Raw genomic sequence first — 22,354 nt, forward strand, 5'->3', positions numbered from 1 at the left:
AGGCTGGTAGTGAACTCCCTGTGGCTGAACATGATCCGCAGAAACAGTGAGGAGGCACCTGTTGTGCCATCCTGCCCCTCTTGATTTGTTCCTGCAGGTTCTCTCTCCTTGTCTGAGGGACAGACAGCTACAGAAAGACAGACTGAGTTAGAGAAGGTCTATGGTTCATGTTTGGACTTCAGACCACTGACGTCTGACTTCGTATTGCTTGTCTACTGCTAAAGTAATAACAAGCATCATAGTAGTCAAAAACAAGAAACGACACAGACATAAAAATAAGAGGCAACTTTTGATGGAGCATCAGACGACTTACCTGTCCCATGTTCCTATAGCCGTATTTATCCGCTATCCACTCGGCCATATCGGGTCCACCGGCTATCCTGACCGCCCAGTGGTTGGTGTAAATCCGAGCATTGCATGGTGAACACGCAAAGCTGAGACTGAGCGCCAGGATGCACAGCACGCTTCTTCTACAAGCGGCGTTTCGGACCATCTTTCCCCGACTTTAACCCGACTCTTGTCCTTCTCCTCCTCCTCAGCCGACCAGGCGAACAACCAAACTTCTCTTCTCGCCGAGCAAGAGTCTCATAGAAACACCACTGTCCGGGCAAATACGTTTAAAGAGAGAGGAAGAGAGAGAGAGGGGGGAGGAACGGAGCCCCAAGGAGGAAAAATATACCTTATCCTCAAACCTCTGCTTTCCACATGGGAGAGTTGGAAGTTTGCGTTTCGTGTGCCCTCTCTCTGTTCCTCTCTTGCTGTCTTTTTTCCACGGCGGAGGAGGAGGAAGAAGTGGACGTGTCTGCGCGCCGTGCGTCTTTGCGCGTGAGTTCGTGTACGTGTGTGTGCGCGCGGAGCTCCTCAAAGCTGATTTCTCTTCTCCACGAACAACTCGGATGTTGGTCGTTCAGCTCATCGGGCTTTCATGTGGCGAAATGGCTACAGCGCCTCCCCACAAATAACTAGCTGACAATTCGGAGAGTAGAAACAACTGAAGCCGCGGGGTTTCCCTGCCGAGCTCCGCTGGGTCTTAAAGACACTCCGCCGCCAGCCAGACACAGACAGGGGGGTCAAACTGGGGGCCAGGGAGCCACATCGGGACCAGCTTCAAGTGCTTTCTCCAGGAGAGCCTCCTGGTTAAATTAAGAATAATTTACTAAAAACTGTCTAAAAGTACATTTAAGAATGATTATTCATATTGATTGCCTAAATTAAAATCACAAATATAAACAGTGGCAGTGCTCATCAAAGGGCTACTGCCATATCAAGAATGCATTTACATCACAACTGCTATAATTAGTTAATTTTGTGGTGCATTCCTACAGAGTAACCATAAACCTGACCCTGTTACCCTGACCCTGCGCTGACCCTATAAACCAGGTCATACATTCCCATAAATCAGATAGAAATGAAGAAAGTACAAATAGCATAACAGACATGTGATGTAGTCTTTATTTTTTGTTTGTAGACAACGAAGCAAAACCAGTGACAGTTTTTTAAAAGCGTTACTTTAAAGACTTCTTTTTTTAGTAGCAAGATTGCAGCAGCAAGGTGGTGTTCTAACGATTTCAGTGAGTGACTAAAATATTAGGTTGTTTGCTAGTGAAACAATCTGCTGCACGGCAAAAAAAGTGAATTATTCACCTAAAATGTCCCTCTGTTAACAAGTGGATGCATTGTGTTTGGATACAGCTCCCTGTCCAACACCTTAAGATCTGCTGTTGAAAGCAAGCCTTGTTTGTCTCCTGGGCATTATTGATATAGTGATGTAAAGTTAGGTTAACCATGACCTCCACCTCAATCATTACCCAATGGGAAACAGCCAAAGAAAAAAATAATTAATTAATTAAAAAGAACATGATATTGGCCAACACTTTTTCAATTTCAGCCAACACTTTTTACATTTTCAATCATTTTTTTTGTTGTGACTGTCATATTTATGGCTGATGAATAGCTTTCAATGTATCTTGGAGAAGAATGGGTGGGTGAAAAAGATTGAGTTAGCTAAATCACTGGGCATGAGCTGATTTCCGATGTGTTTACCTCTGTCATCCTGTAAACAACCTCAGGGATATTTATGTATGTCTGGGTTACATGCCCACCAATGCCCTGCAGGCCCTTTGACCTTTTATACCAACTTTATTGCATATTCCCCCTGATCGATGAAGCTCTAGATGTCATGCCCCACATCGCAGCACAGGTCACAGCTGACTAAACGCTGTCATTATGGAATGTGCCTGGTATTATCCGTGTTGAGCCTTTCATTCAAGGCCTTTGTTGATTGATGGGTTTTTGTTTTGCAGCAGTTTCCCGGGGATGTCTCTGTGCACAGCGAAAAGTCTGTTCTTCATGGGACACAAGTGAAAATCAGCATAATTGCACTAATTGCAGCCAATTTCTCACTGAATGGACCCTGCTGTCACATCTCACAACACAGGGGGACAAGAACATCTCATGGTCCCCCGGATGAAGATGAAAGAGAATAATAAGGAAAAAAAACACCCAGTGATCATTTTCCATTCAGGCAGATGGAGGGGCTTGAAATTTAAAGAAAATAAAGGGAGGAGACGAAACACGGAAGAAATTAATTTGAGTGTCTAAATCAAGTACCCAGGTCACGAGGCCACCTTGAGAACCAGGGCCCCCAATTTCCATTCAGGTCCAAAATGTCGCGATATCCTGTGTGACAGCCTCACAGCTCCCCGGGTTTCTCCAGGGATTGAACCGAGTGAACCCCAACAAAACGTCTTTGTCAACATGTGAGAGCGGATTGGTCATGAGTGTCAACAAACAGTCTGAGGGGCATTCCTGTGTGCATTCCTGCGCCTCTTCAATGAAGAAACAGAGTGCATCGCGTGTTTATGCCCAACACAACTTTAAAAAAAACCCTCACACAACCCCCATGATACAACACAATGGAAGGCTCCAATTGGGAACAGCAGCCAGGAAGCTTTATTCACCAAGGACACAGCTAATTTGTTCATTCAGTACCAAGCCAAACATTTTTAAAGGAGAACCTCCCACGTGATTTTCTCATCCCATCAATACAGGGGCGTTATCAAGCGTGTGCCCATCTTGCATTCAGGGGCATCTTATCAACCACTGCTTCTCCAATCATTCTCTAATGTCTCTACATTTAGGGCTAGGCCTTTGCTTGACGATTCTTGCTTTGATTGTTTATCTTTTTTTACTTTTTGTATTTTTTTAATAAATCTGGATCCATTTACTAAAGCCTGTGTTTCTTTCCGAGTGTTTTCTTTCGTTTTACCAAGGCTGAATCTTGATTTCACTCATACTTCATGTACCTTTCAGTTCCTTCAGTTATGGCCTCAAGCTAGTTGCTCTCTATGACCCCCCCCCCCCCCCTTATCTGTATCTCTTACTGGGTGGGCTTCCTGTGAGTTCAGGTTGACCTTTTAACTTCACTTTGACCTTTGACCTTGTAGCTGTAGGCCCCTGCACTTAGGCCACAATAGCACCTGCCAGTCACCCACTTTCCATCGTCTTTGCTCGGCATCTCACCCTCCAATCACCACCATTCCCTTCTTCTTCTCTTCGCCCTCTCCTTTGTCAGACACATACCAGTGTGAGTTAGACTTTTCTAGGGGAACACACCGACTATACATTCTGTAGAGAGATGAGATAGACAGAGCGAGAGTGTTATAGCAATGAAAGTTGGGTCTCCTGCATCCTGGAGGAATGTGATTTCTTATCTCCAATGGAGTCATTCTGTATAGTAATGGGTAATCAATAAAACAGTTTAAAAAAGTAAAATAATGTAAAAAGAGTTTTTCAAGTTTGACTATCTTAAGTTCAGGCATTGTCACACAGATGCCAACACATAACATTAATTATTTGACATGTGTTTCTTTAATTTGCGTATTATTGACAATTACTTTTTTACTTTATTCCATCTTCTTGTGTACTAAATGTGACTTAAAACTGTGCATTTACTCAGCACAGAGGGCAATGTTATGCACTATAAATAATCTTTCAAATACAATTATTTATTTTATATGTACCTTGGATCTGTGTCCCACCTGGTCTGGTTTCCTGTTTCGGTAAAAGATTCCTGTGTATGGTATGGAACCGGCAATTGTCTTCATGAGACATAGCTATATATTGCCATCTAGTGGTAATTAATGGAATTACAAATATGAATTAACAGTTAAATCCTATAAATATTGTCGTATTCATAACATTTGACAGTTTTACAGGTGGAAAAGGTTTACCCTCTATCTGTTTCTGAAAGAATTATCTTTGACAAAACTGTATCCTCCTACCTCCTGCGCTACTACACCTCTAAAGAAGCAAATGGGGCTAGGTCAAAAACACGTTGATACCCAGTTTGTCTTGTGTACCATTTTCTTTGACATTTGTTTTGCATGTCTGCATACTTCACATCTAAGACAATGTAATTTTGGTTAATTACTGTAGTTTAAAAGCGCAATTATATTGTCCAGTTGTCTTGTTTCTTTTCATATTTAATTATTTTAAACTGCAAGTACAGAGCCAAGGACAAATGAATTCTGAATATTGAGTTAAAACTGTTTGATGTTCGTTCCTTTGGTTTTGTACAAAGTTTTTATTAATACCATCATATAATATGCAGGTTTCATATGATAGAGCCACCTACGTCTCACACCAGCTGGGTGACCATATGGCCAAAGGGCTTAAAAGACTATTACAGAGAACCTTAAGGCAAGCTGATCACAGAAAATGCTCATTTGCCATTGGATCAAACAACCTAACTAGCTCCCTCAGCATTTTACACCACTCTGAACATTTACAGCAGAACCTCTCACCAGTTCTCAATGTAAAAAAACAACATGTTATTAGTTAACTGAGGAGAAACAGCAATGCAAATAAAATCGATCGACATGCGTGATCATTTGTGTAATATATAACGTTTGTTTGCTTATAATGCCTGGTGATGAGACTCCATCTACTATAAACCCCAAGGATGATTTTATAAGCTGATTTTTATTACATATATTAGGTAACCATACAACTGTTGCTTTCTTTTAACAGGTTTTATGTGATAATCTGAAGTGCTCACTCAACCTATGCAAGGGTCGGCTGACTAAATCAGGGATCACATCATTATCATGTCGGCATGGTAATGATGCATATAATCTTTTAAACGTTTGTGAAGCAAAATTGAGAAGTCACAGGCGGGATATCCCAATGACGTGTTACTCAAAATGTTGTTCAATATTTGGTTCAAATTCAATATACATTTTGTTTACAAATTATGATATAAAAATACTGTCACTGATTGTGAAGATTTTAAAGATCCCATTTAAAGCAGTGATTGTCAAATAAAAATTTAAAAATTCAAAGTAATTTGAGATGAAAAAATTAGCTGTATATAACAGGCACCTGTAGTAAGTCTCCTGCAATTATATTCATACAACACAGCAATTTGGATGACGTCTTCAGGGTACCTTTTCTTTGTTTCTTCCTCAAACTGTAAATCTAGTGGCCAGAAAGTTTCTGACATCTGCAATCTTTGGCATTACATAGTTGAATCACAAAACATGTGCCTGAACTAAGAATGTGAAAACAATTACCATGCACAACATACACAAAAGACTCAGAAGTCAGATTTCCAACTGCTTAGAACTTTTATTTCGAGGGAAAAAAAAGGGTTAAAATTAAATACAAATATAAAATTTAGATGGGCAGGTCTGTCTTTAAAGGGAGGGAGCTGACACAAGGGGAATAGGCAGCCTTCGAAAACGGAGGAAGAGAGGCAGGAGGGGAAAGACCGGACGCTACAAAATTAAGTTTGTGGGATGAGCCTGGTCATTCAGGAAGTTATGTATAAAAAAGAAAAAAAGACGACAGATGCAGTTAGTTATTATAAACCCCACCCCAAATGTCCTCATACGCAATCAGTGCTATAGCTCTCTCTTCTTTCTTTTTCTGTTTTCTTACAGGAAGTTTTAGATCATTTCTCTTCACCATCGTAATTACTATCTGATTCTGTCTTAATGTAACATTTTCCTGCAGTTTTGAAAAAAGTAAACAAAAAGTCCTTCAAAAATAAAATGCAGCAACCACATTTCATGTTCTACTATTACATATACAGTATATATATATAAATACATACATAAATATCTTACATGTACAACCAATTTTGAAAAGGGGGGGAAGAGAGAATCCAAAAGACTTATGAGGACTTGTGGAGGTGGGGGGAGCGGGACGAGGAGGCCCAAGGTTGCTCATTGTGAAGGTAGTGTGTCTCTGTTTTCTGTTTAAGCTTTACACACGCACACACACACACATCCTTTTCGGGGAGGGGGGTGGAAAGCATTCCTCAGTTGGCCCAGTAGGGGGAGCTGCCATAGCTGGACTTGCTGCCTTGGGATTTCTGTTGCATGCTGCTGGACTGATTGCGCTGACCAGGACCACCCTGTGGGGGAGAAACGAGCCATTCAGTCAAAAATGTTGAAAACAGTGCAACAGGTTTATTACATTATATTTATTTCATATGTAGAAAACAAGCCTTTCCAGCTTCAGGAATATTTTCAGGAAACCCTGAACGGACTCAGACATCACAAAAACGACCCACAGTAATCTATAGATCAAGGATTGGTCCCGATGCTACTGACGGCTCAGACTAGAGCATTTAGAGTGCCTGACTTAACTTCAAACCGTCCTGGCCTATTACGTTGGAAATACTACGGCATGTCATTTTAAAGAATAATTCTACCACAAAAGTTAAATTTAGAAACAAAACCAAGCAAGGATTTAAATGTTTTGCTATCATTTAACAAAGCCCCAATTTACTTCAATGCCGCAAGAGTTTACATCATTTTGGAATCTTTTATACTGTTGAGTTACGCAAGGAAAAGGAAATATGACGATGGCAACATGAGGTGAGAAGTTGACTTAGAAATTGTCATTTTGTAAGTGAAGAATTCCAATAATGCACAGGAGCAGTCTTGTTAAGTTGCCTAACTAAGCAAATGTCAAGGTCTAAGACAGTTGACAACAGCCATATCCAAAACACTTTTGGATTGTGTTGTGAAAGCCGTGGTAGGCAGAATGTGATGCATGACACTTCTGTTTACCTGTCCATCTTGTGTGAGGTGATGGTGCAGCAGCTGCTGGGAGTGGGGCTGTTGGTGTGGTGGCAGGATGTGCAGGAAGGGAGCAGGGGCGTAGCCAGGGGCACCCCCGGGGTTCAGGGGCCCCGTTCCCCCCAGCGCAGAGGGCAGGCTGAAGGGAGGCGGTGTCCCCGTGTGGAAGCCCTGCTTGTCAAATGACTAAAGAGAACCAAGACATAAAACGTTAAAATTGCAGACACAGGTCAACAAATATGCATGAACACCGTTTCAGCATTCCATAAAAACCAAGCTACTGTAACCAGAGTTCACATAAAATGTAAGTAAATTGGTTATTCAAAATGACGGGCGGATAAAGTGGAAGTATTTTCGAGCTTCAATGAAGAGAATGATTTACCAAATGGGTCACTGAGGAGTTATTTTAAGACTATTATCCAACAAGCAGAATCATGACGGCTTGCGCTACATACCGGCATACAACACCACGGAAGACACTCACCTGAGCTTTGCTGTAGATTGACCCTCCCATGTCAGGTACACCTCCACCGGTACCGGAGCCTGACAGTCCTGGTGCTGAGAGCAGAACGAAAATAGGGAATAGGAAAGAGATAAAAGGAAAGATGGAAATGAAGGTAGGAAAGCAACAAGTGGGGAGGAAGAAAACCAAGGAGTGGAAAGTAGAGGGGGTTAAGGGAAAAGAAGTACAACTGTGTCACTTCACTGATGATCATTGAATATTAAACACTGAATTTCAATCTCCACTGTTAGTAAGAGGGGGCCAGCCAGTAGGAAGAAGCATATTAAGTGAGGAGGTGCAGAGGCATGTTTCTCACTTCTGCCTGTTTCAAATTATATGCACATCAAAGTGCAGTCACACACACGCGTGCATCTACACACCTCTCTGCAGTACACTCTCGACTGTAAAATCATCTGCAATTGTGAGTACATCCGTTTTTGCCCGCTGACATTGACTGGCTGTTAGAGTGTGCGCACATGAGTTGTGTATGTACCTTTCCCTGGGCCGCTGCCCGTTGATTTGGCCTGTGATTGGGCAGAGCCTCCGTACCCTCCCTTACTGTAATCCCCACCGTGGGCTTGAGACAGGTCATCAAAGGCTGAAGGAGGAGGAGCAGGAGTACAGAAGAAGAGAGGATGCAGAGCGAGCAACGGAAAGATAGGGAGAGAAGAGAAAGAGATAAGGTGAAGAGAAGAAGAGGAAAGATAATGGGCACAGAAAAGAGAGGGGGGGCAGGGGAGAGAGAGGCAGTAAGGTAACCTGACTAAAATGGCAGCTGTGTCTATATTGAGCCGTGTCCAACTTCAGCAGGGGGTTTGAGCTATGCATGCAGCACAAGCCAAAAACACACACAGGCCCGATTCCACACGCACATGCAGCACAAGGTGTATAAAGGGTTGGAAATTAAATGGTATTTTCTCCCTCTACACGGTGCACACCTAATCAATTCCAAGGTCTCTGAACACCCGTTATGGATTACAAAGAGTCATCACTCAAACTTCTGAACTTCTAAAAAGACAGTAACTTGTGAGCATCAAAACACAGAAGTGATTGGCCAGATAACGCACCAATCACCACCGGAACTTTTCCAACTGGTGAAGTCCATCAAGTAAACGTTCCACCTTTTCCTCATCAAGTGGCTGGGACAGTTTGTGGTACTGGGATAGTATGTAGTAACATTTTAAGATAAACCTGTGCCGTCTTAGTTCAAATAGAAAAGCACAGGCTCAAGTAAGATACATACAAATAAAAAAACTAGTGGATAAAATCCTTAATTTAAACATTGTATCATTATTGAGTGAAAAAGAAAGATGCTTTGCTGACTGATAGAAAACACCAGTCAGTGCAGTGACAGACAGCCTTCTTGTTTGGTCCTGGGCTTACCTGCGCCATATGCATGCTGTCCGTAACTGGGCTGATGCTGTTGATGATACTGATTGGAAGGGTTGGCCAGGCCCATTGCAGGTTGCTTGGCCGAGGCAGGAGGCACAAAGACGGTGGGGCCGTACTGGAAAGCTGAGGGAACACCTGGCATACCAGCGTAGTACGGCAGACCTGCAAAAAATAAATCATAAATTCCCACCACTCAAGAATCCTTTGTTAAGCCCCGCCCCTCGCTGCTACTCCAGAGCAGAAGTGTCTGCTCTGCATAGCATCACTTAAGAGTAGGAGTTGGATTTCAATTACACTGGACAAGTTTGATAGTTGGCAGATGGGTGAATTGCAGAGGAATTAATGTCAAAGCATTTTGGATTTAAACCCAATGGTAAAAAGGGAATCTTATACATTTAAGAAATGTCAACTTTTAAAGCCATGCTGTGCAGAGAATGCAGGGTTGTCAGCCAGACCACAGCGCAGCAATGTCAGGGAGAAACCGACCAAGTTCAGAGGCTTACAAGAGTTGGACCAGCCATTCATATTCAGAAATCTAAGCATCAACTCAGTGATCGAGGAATATATATTTTGTGTAAAATGTCCGGTGTAATCCTGTAAGAATGGTGTTATGTCAGATAAGTTAACAGGTCGGAAATATCCCACATAATGGCATCCCAATTACTTACCAGTGTATCCGTAGCCAGGGGGCAGAGGGGGGTTGAGGAAGGCCTGGTTCTGTGTTTGCTGGCCCTGGCCCTGTGCTCCTGCCTGTGGAGCCTGCTGGGCCTGCGACTGAACCCCAGCCGATGACAAGCTGGTTGGGGGAGCTGGAGATGAAGAATCATTCCTGCCAAACTTAGTTGCCTCGCCTTGACAGTAAAGAAGACAAAAACGGAAGTTGAAAAAATAATCTATGCGACAGTCAACATAAATTAGCAAAGAAGCAACACAATAAGAAAAAGTACATTTCCAAGTTGTGCTGAACTCAATCTGCTGAACTGGGATTAAAATAAAATAAAAACATTAGCAGAAGGATGGGAGATTCAGTAGATTATTTCCACATAAAAGGATTAGGATATGTGCTTGTAAACGTCATCATTATCTCCAGGAAAGAAAGTGAATTGTTCAGTGAGAAGTAACCTCATATCTTCAGTCCTAATGTCTCACACCTTACAATTTAAAGCTACAGTTCAAAAGAAAAATAGACATACCAGAATATGGATTATTGGCCAGGCTATCTCTTCCAGGCATAGCAGCCGTAGTACCAGGGAATGTAACACCATAATAATCCTGAGCAGGAAGAGAAACACATTCATTTAAATGCCAAAAGGTGGGACATCCAATACATCAGATTATTTCTTTGGGAGTTAGGTGAATTTCGAGAAGTACTAGAATATGCAGGGTAACCAGACTCACCATAGGAAGGCGAGACTGCAGCATTTGCAACTCCTCGTATCCATAGATTTGCTGTCGAAAAAAAGATAATGGGAAGTATAATTGGTGATCATAAAATACTATGCAAGCAATACATATCTATGAGAGGATCTACTAAACCTCACATATTCCTGCAAACTCAGCTTTAGTTCATCTACTCCGCTTCAATCAGTGCATGCCATAGATATCATGTTTGATGAGAACTGACTAAAAACAGTAATCACCAGCTCTATAGAATAAAGTAAACATTGCTATACTAATGGTAAACGCTTGGCTCTTTCATTTAAGATTGACAGAATGAAGAATCTAAAGTTTCCGTAGGATATTACATTGAAATCCCTTTGGTAATCAAAGCTTTGGTTCACTAGCGAACTAATGAATACACTAACAAGTACATAAAAGATAATAGGAAAGTGTATAGTTACCGGGTAAGGGAGCAACCCACCCGGGCCCATGATGTACTGGTTGGCCAGGAGAGGTGGTACTCCCTGTGCCAGGTTGGGAGGAGCTTTACCTGAAGAGGACAAACACAGATTTTTGTGTACTGAATAATATGTCAAACGTGCCTGATTCCACAAGAAATTGGGAAGAGAAAACCATTTTAATTTCAAATAATCTTTTGTTAATGAGTTCCTGAGTTACGGTGATGCGACCTATGCACTTACCAGAGGTGGTGGTGAGAAGGGGGGCCGTGCGGTTGCTTGCAGCTAACAGCGCAGCGTTTGTGCCATTAGGAGTAAGTCCTGGTGCTCCAGATAGGTGCAGACCATTGGAGACTGAACTGCTGACAGCCATAGGAACTGGGGGACTGGAATGGACAGCTTGGCTGGCCGACGACGTTGAAAAGGCATGGAGGTGGCTGCTCTCCTCATGATTCATCTGGTGCCACAGGACAAGAGCAGAATGAGAGAGCGGGAATTAGCTTAAAATAACGTCCCTTATTCAAATATCCCAACTGCACAATGACCATGTTTTATGCAGAAATGCCATGTCCTTTTATTGCCACAACTGCAGAGTGATGTTAGCGTAATATTTTGTGTGTGTGTAAGCATAAACAAACACTTACAGTGAGGGAGGAGCTTGTGGCAAGGGCCAATCCAGTTGAGTGAGTACTGGTCACATGACTAGAGAGAGAAAAATGATTCAGTAAGCCTGATTTAAATCCAATAGGGCGCCAAAAGTGTTTTACACAGGAAACATTAGCAGAAGGATGGGAGATTCAGTAAAGTATTTCCACATCAAATGATTAGGATATGTGCTTGTAAACATCATCATTATCTCCAGGGGGGTGGGAATAAATAAATTCAAGTGCAATATAAATGACCATGTCGTACCTGCCGAGCGAGGGGATGGATGTTGCGTGCGAAGGGGTAACAGCAGGGGAAGGGATGTGGTGGCCACTGTCACTCGTCATAATGGGAGAGCCAGTTTTCACTGTTCGGGATGCTGACGTAGCTGTGGGAAAAAAATAGTTTGATGTCAGTTTTTGTTGGTTGATGTTACAAGCTGATTGTGAGAGAAAATAAAAGTATGCATGTTCTGGTGTTTATCAAACCTCATCCACTTTCACTAAAAGGACACTTTCCATTTCCTACCGGATGCATTTAGCAATCAATATTCATCTTTGGATTTGATTGGCCACTCCAGTTGCTGAGTGTACTTACTGTCTTGTATGCTCTGCGTCTTCATGCCATTGTAGCCATTCTATGAAAAGAGGAAATGATCAAAGTTTTCTCATTGAGATTTAAAACTATTTTTAGGCAGACTATAAAATAACAGTGACGTTAGCAGTGGTTAACATCCTAATATCATTAGAGTTCCTTATGCACTTATAAAGAAAAGGGTTGTCCTCACTGTGAGAGAAGCAGCTGAGGGGACATCTTTGCTCTGAGAGTAGCCCATATGAGGGGGCAGGGACCTTGGACCACTGCTGTCCACCCGGCTGGCTGCAGGAGCGGCTGAAGAGGGTGGAGCCGACGCACTGGGAAGACCCATAGAGGGGGAGGGCGTGGCACTGGGTAAACCCAGGGATGGTGATGGGAAACTGGGATCTGAGACAGCTAAGGTGGGTAAGCTGCTCATGTGTTCACTGTTCAGAGGACCGAGAGAAGGGAAGAGATGGATGAATATACAACAACATTGAGAAAGTGAAAACAGTAAAAGGAGGGATAAATTATTACTGATTTAATTTAAAACCTAAAAATATTTTTCTCTTTGCACCAATTCAAAAGAGCTTACACACACCTCATGGATCCTGGCTTGGAAAACAGGCTGCTCTGTTGCTGCTGCGTGGGAACAGCTGTAGGGACGGACATGGCAACTGGAGCTGCCGGAGCCTGGCCCTGAGTCAGAGCTTGTTCCCTGGCCGACTCCTTCTGTCCCATGTCTACTGCACCACTACCAGCCTCAGACCCAAAGTCAAGAGCCCCAAACTGAACATTTAGCCCGGGGATATCAGTGGAGCCTGGCATCTCTACTGCCGATGACGGGATCTGAAAAGATAGGAGAGAATTGAGTATAGTTGAGACCTTTAACAACTGTTCTTTCTTTGGAATGCGTTTTTTTACTACATGAAAGCATCGGTTGTTTAACTGCGTGCAAGGTCAATATTCAGTTCAAAAACGATCGTGTTTACTTGTTAGTGGCCGTGTTCAGTCAAAATAGTTCAAGTCAACTACCAATTGAAAGTGTTACAGTATAAATTGAGGCAGGTGGTGGAGAAGTCCATAGGGGGTTGGCCTGGGAACTGGAAGGTCACCAGTTCAAGTCCCCGAAAGACCTAGTGCCACCGTGGTGTCCCTGAGCAAGACACTGGTTACCTACACTGCTCCCCGGGCGCCGTACATAATGGAAGCCCACTGCTCCTAACACTAGGATGGGTCAAATGCAGAGACCGCATTTCGTTGTCCTAGTACTTGTACTCTGTGCAATGACAATAAAGTTGAATCTTATCTTATCTTGAATCTTACAGTATAAATTGCCAAGCAGCTTCATCTAACAAATGCCGGTATGAGAAAGGTATACTGAAAATGGACTGAATATTTATTTACACCCTTTGTGATGTTGACAAGATATTATCTGTGAGTATGAAGTAAAGAGTTAACAGTCAACATAAATCAGCAAGAAGAAAGCAAATAAGAAAATGTACATCCCCAAGTTCCCCTAAAACGCCAATCTTAGTTTAATCTGTTGTGCTCAACTCAATCTGCTGAACTGGGATAAAAAATAAAATAAAAACATTAGCAGACGGATGGGAGATTCAGTAGATTATTTCCACATAAAAATATTAGGATATGTGCTTGTAAACGTCATCATTATCTCCAGGAAAAAAGGGAAACAAAAGCACTAACAGATGTCAGGAGACTGGCGAGAGATGATCAATTACTGAAAATATGTTCAGCTTCTACCATGTCTTGCAAGTAACAGTCCTTTGTTATTGTTTCAGTGCAGTCTTTGTCATAAGAATTTTCACATTTTACGAGAGATTACCTTTGAGGGAGGAGGTACTCTGCGCCTCTGTGTCTTTAGCTGCCGCTGAGGGGGTTCTGTGACAGACTGCTCCATGCCTGGATACTTTAATCCTGGAGAAGCTCCATCTCTCATTAGAGAGACTGAGGACTCATGACCTAAAGAAGATTAACAATGCGTTATAGCTCACAGAACTTTAAACAATAAACATAAATAATGCACAGATATTGTTCAGATTGGTGGTATATACATCAATATCAGGTAGTAAGGTCCAAGGTTAAGCTGCATTTGTGGTTGATTTAAGTAGTTACTAGTTAATCAACCACATGTGCAGTTGTTTTTCCAGAGAGATAGGAAAAGAAGTAGCGTAGTTGTATAGCAGGCTAAAGGGATTTTTAGTTTTTCTGTCCAACGTGTTCATAGTCTACAAAGGCAAAAGGTACATTTAAAATGTTGCTCATCTTTGCTTTCTTATATCATATATCTACTCATTATTAATATGATGAAAATAATTGGGACAGCTCCAATGTCACATGGTGTTCTTAGCAGACTTTACCTTTAATGGCACAGTAAGGCACTAAAGGGAACTGCCACGCAGCCTTACCTGGCGGTGTAGGGACCTGTGGAGCATGTAACATGCCGTGAGGCTCTGTGGTGGGAAGGTTGGAGGACTGTTGCCTCTGCGACAGCTGGCTGAGCACCGCTGATGGCTCCGGTTGAAGCTTCATGGCCACTGAAAAGAATAGAGGTACAAATATATTTTGTACTGCAGTGCACTGTACGTCTTGTGTTACATTTCTTTCTTATTCACTGAGAAATGTAGACTTACTGTGTTGGGCAGTAATAGGGCCATTCTCCACTCTCTGAGTCTTGATTTCTACAGAGGCAGAGGGGACAGGAGCAGGGTTCTGTATCGGGGATGGCCCTGCATCTTTGGAAACACTGATGTTGCTGCCGGTTGCCAACGTCGGACCAGCTCTCTGACCAAGCCGAGGCCCACTGAGCGGCTCTGACGCCCTGACATCAGAGGCAGGGGTCGGCTTAGGCGCATTGAGGGAACCAAACCCGGAACCCAGGACAGAGGACTGGTAGGTTGAGAGAAACAAAAAGTGTTTAAGTGTGAGAACATGTGTTTCTGGGGCCGTCAAGTGTAAATGCGCATATGTGTGGCTTTCTGTACCAGTGCTGCATGTGCGTAGGTGGTACTAGCCGAGGCGGCATGGGCATAGCTGTTGGCTGTTGCGTGTGCGTAGCTGTGTGTTGCAGTGCGGCCATTGTGGTGGGAATTGGTAAACACCAGGCTTTGGCCCAAATCCTCAGTTGAGGGTCCATCAACTATTGCCCCCAAGTCAGAGTCCACTCCAGAATTAGGCAGTAGGCCAGCGAGGTCCGCACTGAGGAGAAGCAACGGACAAGGGAGCAGAGAGAGTGAGGGGAATAGAGAGGAAGAGAGGAGGAGAATAAGGAATTAAATGTCGGTCAACAAGGAACAGATAACCAAACCGATCAAACAAAGTTATAATCCAAAATAAGCTTGATGTGTAAAAAGCTTTGTTTTTCTGAAGTGTGTGATGTTGAATAAACAATTGGGCAGGAAGGCTTACTTTTGTCCAGGTGTGGTGTGGTTTGCTGGAGGAGAAGAGGCAGTGAATACTTTGGTCTCAGACAACTGTAAAAAAGGACATGGAAACACAGATTAATATAGGCATATCTGGTGAGGAGCCACAACCATATTGATGAAGTTCATTAGATAATATTTCTGAGTGTTAAACACTATTTAGGACATAAGCATCACTAGACATAATTTAAACTAGACATTAAACAGACCATTGCAGACTTAAAAGACAAGTGAACCAACTGTGTGTAGGTTCTCAAACTCAAGAAATACAAATCCCTGTTAGATAATATATAAAATGCAGCCTTACATCCTCATTCCAGTCCTCTGAAGCCCAGTCTTCAACATGGCCAGCCCATGTCCCTAAGAAAACAAAGAAAAGGAAACAGAACATCAGCCACGTTAGTATTGCCAGGGTCTCACTTACTCATTGCATGTTCTGAGCAACCATCATCCATCCCTGGCATTGCTATAGACTTAGACTGTATTCACCCTGGCAGAGATTTTTAACCTATACACATGTACGTGTCCTGGGAGAAGGATCCCTCTCTGTTGCTCGCCCAGGTTTTTTGTGGGGTTGCTTTGGGAGTTTTACAATGTTCATTGTGAGGGTGTAGGGCATCAAAACATGTTAGGTTCTGGTATTATACCTTCGGCAGGGCCATTGCCATCCCATGCCTCCTGGCGAGCTCGAGAGTTAGCCGTATAGTCAGCAGGATTGAACGTTCTGAAAGAAGTGGAGAGTGGAAAAAACGACAACAAGAAAGGTGACGAAACCGATAAGGCAGACGAGCCAAGATAGGGAAAATCAGAGAATACCATCTGGTATGATGTTGCTAATAAATGAGGAGGTTCAGAAACTTAATTCATCTACACATTTGATTTTAAGATATGTGCTTGTTATTACCATCATCACCTCCTCATGCTACTTCTGGCTTAAGATTACAATTGATGCATGTTCTTACCCCATTCCCTGGGTGGAGAACCTGTTGTCACCAGCTGCTCTTCCTCTACCGCGAACCCCTGCCCCTGAAAAAACAAATCAACCAGATGACCTCTTCAGCTGTAATCATTGATCTTTGTTAAGCCTTAGCATACCTGCAGTAATGTGTCTATGTTTATTTCAATATCAAGTTTTCTTATACCTTGTTTGAACTACAGTGAAAGCATAGCATAGTTAACTGCGATAAATTGATACCACACCAATCTGTGGGATAAAAATAAACAAACATGAGCTATTGAGGCAATGCATAAGATCTGCATTTCCATCTTCAGAATCATTCAACTTTATTCATCCTATGGGAAATATTGGGTTTTGTAACTCAAATGATTTTGAATTGAAGATTTAAAAATAACTGTTAAAACATTCACATCGATTAAATAAGAAAGTAACAAGAACACATGTTAAGCTCCACTATTAAGCACAACAAGCAACCTGACCCAACTTCCTCTGAACCAGGCCTTGGCCGACCTCACCGTTCTTTATCACAAAATGCCAACAAATCAAGTTAGATCCTACTCCCTTTCCCCACCTCTAATCTCTTTATCTATCGACAACCCGCCTCACCAAACACACACTCAAGCAGCTGCAGGGACTGAGCACATTCCACACATGTCGAGTGCTGCAACACTCTAAATGCCTGCAGACACAAATAGATGTGTTGCCAGCTACATCATCAAAACATAAAAAACCCTATCTTATCATCGCTGTTTACAAAAGGGAGATGTTATTAAAGGGTTCTTAAAGAATCCATTTCAGTTCCTAGCCTGCAGTGTCTAAAACAAATTTACATTTATCGGACAAGAGCATCAGAAAAATGTACTTGTAGCTATATTCCATAATTGTATACTTAAAATGGTGTGCTTTTGGTTTCGTGGCAACCAAACGGGAAAATGGAAATTTCCTGTATGGCTCACCTCTGCCACGCCCTCTGCGCCCACGGTCTCCCCCTCTTTCTCCAGGTGCCACCTCAAATCCATTCTCTTCCAACCGACCTTGAACCAAACAAGGAACAGTGGTAAACAAAAATTAAGAGAAATCTGGGAGAGAAGGTTAGTTGACAAATCCTTACACAAAGCATACTTTAAGCAACATAACAGGGAAAATAAACAGTTGTCAATGAAAGTTGCATCAATGGGAGGACATTATTTTAACAAACTGAAAGGTAACATGCATTTACAAAATACATAGACGGACTCACCTTCACGCCCTCGACTGATGCCTCTGCCCCTCCTGTTGGACGCTCCACGTCCTCGACTAGCCTCTCTCTCCCCTCCCCTTTTCTCTCTGCTCTCCTTTATCTCTGAGGGTCCATCTTTCCCAAGGCTCCTCTTCTTCCCCACTGTCTCCCAGGAGCTCTGACAGAAGTAAACCAGAGAAAAATAATTACCAAATAAATAAAAACACTTATATTGTGATTAAAAGTTTTCATACGTGAATTATTCAAAACCTAAAGGAATTGCCACACGATGCAAAGACAAACATAATACAAAGTATCAATATTGTTTACGAATGTGTACATAAGACTCTTACTGGGTCAGAGGTGCTCTCCAGCATAAAATTGATGGCTCTGTTTACATCTTCGTTGCAGTCATGGAGGGCTACCATGCACTCATCTTGAGTCTTCCCAGTTACCTCAATCAGCTTCGAGTATGAAAAACAGAAACATTATTATGTTAGATCCTCAAGTGATGCAATGAGGGCTGTAATGATCACAAATGTTAAAATATGACTGTATTTGTGCAGAATATGCAGAAGACTGTTACCTGTTTAACCTTGTCTTCAAAGTCAGCATCATTTTTGTCGTAAATCACTTGGGCTAAGCGAATCTGTTCTGCTGTTGCCTGGTAGACAAAAAGACTTCAGTTTAGATCAATACATCATGAAGACTCTGTTCTTTTGCAATTTATAATACCTTTATCTTTTAACTTTTTCCGTTATCTACCTTGCTGGTAAGCAAAGACTCTTTCTGAAGACATTAATGTGAGGATATTCACGATGATCGCAAAAATTTGAATTCACTCAACTTATTCAATAGGTTATCATTTTTTTTATTAAAAACAAATTAATACAATTGGTTGAGGCAACCTTTGGTTAGATTTAGCAATAATAATAATAATACTTAAACAGGAGAATTGATGAGGCCTGAATGCAACTCTGAATGTACAACAGTGAACCCCCACCTGTATCTGTTTCTGTGGCTGTGTTGTCTGTGTGGTGGTGGGCAGCGCTCGGTCCCGAGGCCCTCGGGCTTGATTGCTGACCACTGAAGTCATCATATACAGTATATACAAAACAATGTATGTACAAAATAGAAAAATCTGGGGGAGAGACAAAGAGGGGACATAGGCAAAGTTAAATGATGTATGCTTGTGAGTTAGTAAAATAGCTATACAAAAATCTTTGTGAAAAATAATACTGAATAAAAGTCTTAACAACATTACAATAAACTAACTATGAGCAGACTGAGACTTACTGTTGTCAAGTATACCATGTAAGACTATAACCCCATCTGTCGCCCCCCACCACCCGGGTTAAATTTAGCCAGTCAAGAGGGGACTGTCAGGGTGTCAACTTACAACCCTCCCTCAGTCTTCCACACAAAAACACAACGAGTATGACCCACCATATGTTAAGGGTATTAAGAATTATAACACGTTTCATCCACTAAATAATTTAAAACAGAGATTCGGAATTTCAGTCAAAGTAATAAGTAACCTACTACAAAATATCCTGGGCTTTATGCCACGCTGATTGGTGTCTAAGGAAATGACAAGCATACAAGTAGCGTTGGTTAGATCACAAAGTGACTTGTTTTTGCTAGTAATATTAACGCTATCAACTGACAACGTGTCCGCCTGTTAACACAACATATGAAGTCCACCGACTCTGATCATACTGAATCATAGCCGCATTAAAGTGAACGTCTTGAGAAGCTCGTTGGAAATATGAGCCGCACTGGCTAACTTTCACATCAGCGTTAGCTCTGTCAACTAGCGTTAGCACGGGCTAGCTTTAGCCTACCTCACCGCTCGTCTTTGTTCCTTGTGCAATTCACACACGATTTATAAGGTTAAAATATAAAACAAACAACGGCTGCCAATATATCAGTGTTTATTGTATAAAGAATGAACCACTCGGCTAGTGTGATTAGGTTCGTGAAGCTACATCGACTCGCGTAAGGATAATAAACAAAGTGCGACGATGTACCCTATTGTGTTAACCAAGAGCAAAGCTAACGTTAGTCACTCAAAGCTACATGTAGCTATAGTTAGCAATAGCAAACAACCGAAATTAAACGAACACACAGGTTATCAATATCTAGAACGCCCGCTATATACTACTATACACTGGCATTGTAATACTGTGTGTGTGTGTGGGGGGACATATCGAAGAAACGTGTGACCCGTCCATGTTAAACTTCAGCGGATATCAGCGATTACGCTAGCGAACTGACCCGGCATGTGAACGGCCCGTCTGCATACAATGAGCACTACGGATACGACGCTAGCTTGCTAGCTAGTAAGTTAGCTAGTTAGGTAACCACCGAAAAGGACAAATGGTTTCTCGGATTCGACCGATTGGTTTTCCATAAATGAATGTAAAAGTTGTACGATAGGATAGCTGCATCGTTCAATCTGCTTACAATAAGAAACATTTAGAACAACAAATGTCAATTCTTCATTTTACCTGCTAACACGCTTCGCTCAGCCAGCAGCAGCAGATGCTGTCACGTGACCCAACGCGCCGTTGTTCAACGAGGAAAAGCCGACACTGCCAACCATAAACCACGGAGATGATCACGTGGTTCAACAACGTGCCCTTGCGAGCTCGTTCCTGAGTGGAAGCGCGCGTTGCTGTAATGTTTCCAGTGTCGAGTCCAGTATACGTTTGAGTGTGCGTTGAGTTACGTAATCACCGTAACCTGCTTTCGCTCTAAATGAAACTAAGTCATTTTGTTTTGAAAATCTTTGCCGGAAATATCTATTGTCTGCTTGACTTTGACTTATGGATCTATAATAAGCTTTAACTTCTTGAATCAGTGGTTGTCAGGAGAGGATTGGGAAGCATATGTACAAACTATTAATAAATACATTTATATAAAGGCATAACATTATAATAATTAATAAATAGATTCACTGGAAGTAAAAATTGTAATAAGTAATAACAGTCCCCGTGTACATTTTCGTCTAGTGGTCGCAATGTGGAATTACACCATTGTCTGTTATACACGGGTTTTTTTTAAATGTTTTAACCAGAAGTTTTATTATATTATCGTATATAGCATTTAACATTTTTAACGTATTTTTTTTATTTTATAACATTATCGTGCTTTTAATCTGAAAGGTATAGCAGGAAACAATTCCTTCGTTCCCTAACGTCTCTACGGTAACCAGGCAACGAAATGCATCTCAGGAGCTAACTAAACTATAGAGATTGGGGTTTTTTAAGATCAGCTAAAAAACAAATGAAAAGTGTATGCTTTCGACACGAATGAGGCGGTTGTATAAGAGCCCGTTATGTGTTTTCTGTTTAGTACATTGCGAATGGGAAACGTTCTCTGAAGTTGTGTAAAAAGATAAATGAATCTTCAACAAGTAAGAGGTTAGTCAACATGTCAGGTGCTGAGGATAAGGAAGAGTTCACAGAGAGTTTAGAATTGAGAAGACAAGAAACAAATGCTGAGATCAAGAGGCAGTCTCAGGTCTACACTGCAACAAGAGACACATTGTTCCCAAAAACGATTAACCATAATGGAACTCATGCATTGGTAAGCATACCATCCAAAAGGTGAACTATATTTCTATTGTATATATTGTTATATTCTAGACTGAAAGTGCAGAGGGATACATATATGTATCCCTCTGCACTTTCAGTCTAGAATATAACAATTACCTCTGCTCCTCATTCAGTCCCTAGAATGGGTATTTGGGATGAATCCTTCTTTGCCTGCCTTCAGTCTGCAAGACCACGGCCAGCTGGTGGTCTTCTATGCTGGAGCTCATGTTGGGGTCCTCTACAATCACACCTCCAACTCCCAGCACATTCTTCAGGTACAAAATAATCAACAATTCAGAACTTAATGGAGTATGTAATGAAAATGAGATGAGACAGCGTCCTTTAGATTAAGGCAGTGGTTTAAGTAATCTAGGTAAATATCAGCAATATAATGCCACAATCTAGATTTACTCCAGTGCATTTAAGAGTCTACTGAATTGCATTGGAGTATTTTGTAGAGAAGATTATTGTCTTATTTGAACCTAAATAAAATTATTGACAGCTTGTTTACTTTACAAATTAATATTATTGCAAATGCTCTCACTATTTACCAATATGAATCCATAATGAAATCATATTAATTAGTTTCTACACTACATCAGTAAAATCCTGCTTTCACATTTATGTATGAACAACACAAATCTTATGATATAATGTAAAATACTTTTAATTTGAGTATTCACCTTATAAATACTACATTATTCTACTTAAGTAGCATTTTTAATGTATGACTCTATTTGTAACAGATTTGGTAGTGGGGTTTTTATACTTCCTAAGGATCTGAATGCAATTCAAATGGCTACAGAAATCTTTTTTAAATGGCATGAAAGTTTCGGTGTTGATTCAAATAACCTCCTATATACTCAATTATTTCAGGGTCACTGCAATCCCATCTCAAGTGTGTGTGTGAGTGAAGACAGACGCTGGATTGCAACAGCAGACCGAGGTCCAAAAAGCACAGCGATCATATGGGACTCCTACTCTGGGTAGTTTTTTATTCTAAATGTATTACGGCGTTTCATGTATTCACATTTGCTCTTGATGTAACCACATTATTGATAAATGTTTCAGCATCCCTGTACATACATTGTTTG

General features: G+C 41.6%; 2 protein-coding genes and 3 non-coding genes across 9 annotated transcripts in view; all 5 read right to left on the reverse strand.

The window, feature by feature from the left end:
* Positions 1 to 963, reverse strand: part of pcsk5b (proprotein convertase subtilisin/kexin type 5b) — a 47,930-nt gene extending 46,967 nt beyond the window's left edge. For 3 of the 4 annotated variants that reach the window (XM_063897136.1, XM_063897137.1, XM_063897135.1), the window contains exon 1: positions 314 to 963. In XM_063897136.1, coding sequence (XP_063753206.1) covers positions 314 to 493 — 180 coding nt within the window. In that variant the 5' untranslated portion in view covers positions 494 to 963. The remainder of the gene's footprint in view (positions 1 to 313) is intronic. The other variant, XM_063897133.1, reaches the window with a different exon arrangement.
* Positions 964 to 5,608: 4,645 nt separating this feature from the next.
* LOC134873823 (ubiquitin-associated protein 2-like) lies at positions 5,609 to 20,349 on the reverse strand. 2 transcript variants are annotated; one of them, XM_063897702.1, is made up of 29 exons: positions 20,172 to 20,349; positions 18,665 to 18,802; positions 18,248 to 18,325; positions 18,015 to 18,125; positions 17,683 to 17,839; positions 17,399 to 17,476; positions 16,447 to 16,510; positions 16,132 to 16,208; positions 15,792 to 15,844; positions 15,471 to 15,535; positions 15,047 to 15,260; positions 14,696 to 14,951; positions 14,471 to 14,599; positions 13,888 to 14,024; positions 12,643 to 12,890; positions 12,253 to 12,487; positions 12,063 to 12,102; positions 11,733 to 11,853; positions 11,465 to 11,522; positions 11,064 to 11,277; positions 10,824 to 10,912; positions 10,381 to 10,431; positions 10,176 to 10,254; positions 9,651 to 9,833; positions 8,974 to 9,144; positions 8,084 to 8,188; positions 7,573 to 7,646; positions 7,080 to 7,274; positions 5,609 to 6,418 (listed from the first exon to the last, which is right to left on the reverse strand). In XM_063897702.1, exons 2-29 carry the CDS (start codon positions 18,758 to 18,760, stop codon positions 6,323 to 6,325), a joined length of 3,474 nt encoding a protein of 1,157 aa, XP_063753772.1. In that variant the 5' UTR covers positions 18,761 to 18,802; positions 20,172 to 20,349; the 3' UTR covers positions 5,609 to 6,322. The 2 variants fall into 2 exon arrangements, with proteins under 2 accessions (XP_063753772.1, XP_063753773.1); XM_063897703.1 differs by lacking the exon at positions 8,084 to 8,188.
* Positions 9,999 to 10,072, reverse strand: LOC134874304 (small nucleolar RNA SNORD121A). The gene has a single exon (XR_010167051.1). It is a non-coding gene; the product is annotated as a small nucleolar RNA SNORD121A (small nucleolar RNA).
* On the reverse strand, positions 13,649 to 13,722 carry LOC134874296 (small nucleolar RNA SNORD121A). Its single transcript, XR_010167043.1, has one exon. It is a non-coding gene; the product is annotated as a small nucleolar RNA SNORD121A (small nucleolar RNA).
* LOC134874303 (small nucleolar RNA SNORD121A) lies at positions 16,324 to 16,406 on the reverse strand. The gene has a single exon (XR_010167049.1). It is a non-coding gene; the product is annotated as a small nucleolar RNA SNORD121A (small nucleolar RNA).
* Positions 20,350 to 22,354: the final 2,005 nt, after the last annotated feature.

This window comes from Eleginops maclovinus, chromosome 12, assembly GCF_036324505.1.
Source record: "Eleginops maclovinus isolate JMC-PN-2008 ecotype Puerto Natales chromosome 12, JC_Emac_rtc_rv5, whole genome shotgun sequence".
Lineage (NCBI taxonomy): Eukaryota > Metazoa > Chordata > Actinopteri > Perciformes > Eleginopidae > Eleginops > Eleginops maclovinus.

Excerpts from the sequence above, each read along its gene's own strand:
- LOC134873823 (XM_063897702.1), bottom strand. The coding sequence starts at position 18,760 with ATGATGACTTCAGTGGTCAGCAATCAAGCCCGAGGGCCTCGGGACCGA. Across the intron at positions 11,854-12,062 it reads GACGCAGAGCATACAAGACA|CTACGTCAGCATCCCGAACA; the intron begins GTAAGTACACTC and ends TTTTTCCCACAG. Across the intron at positions 10,913-11,063 it reads CCTTCTCACCACCACCTCTG|GTAAAGCTCCTCCCAACCTG; the intron begins GTAAGTGCATAG and ends TGTCCTCTTCAG.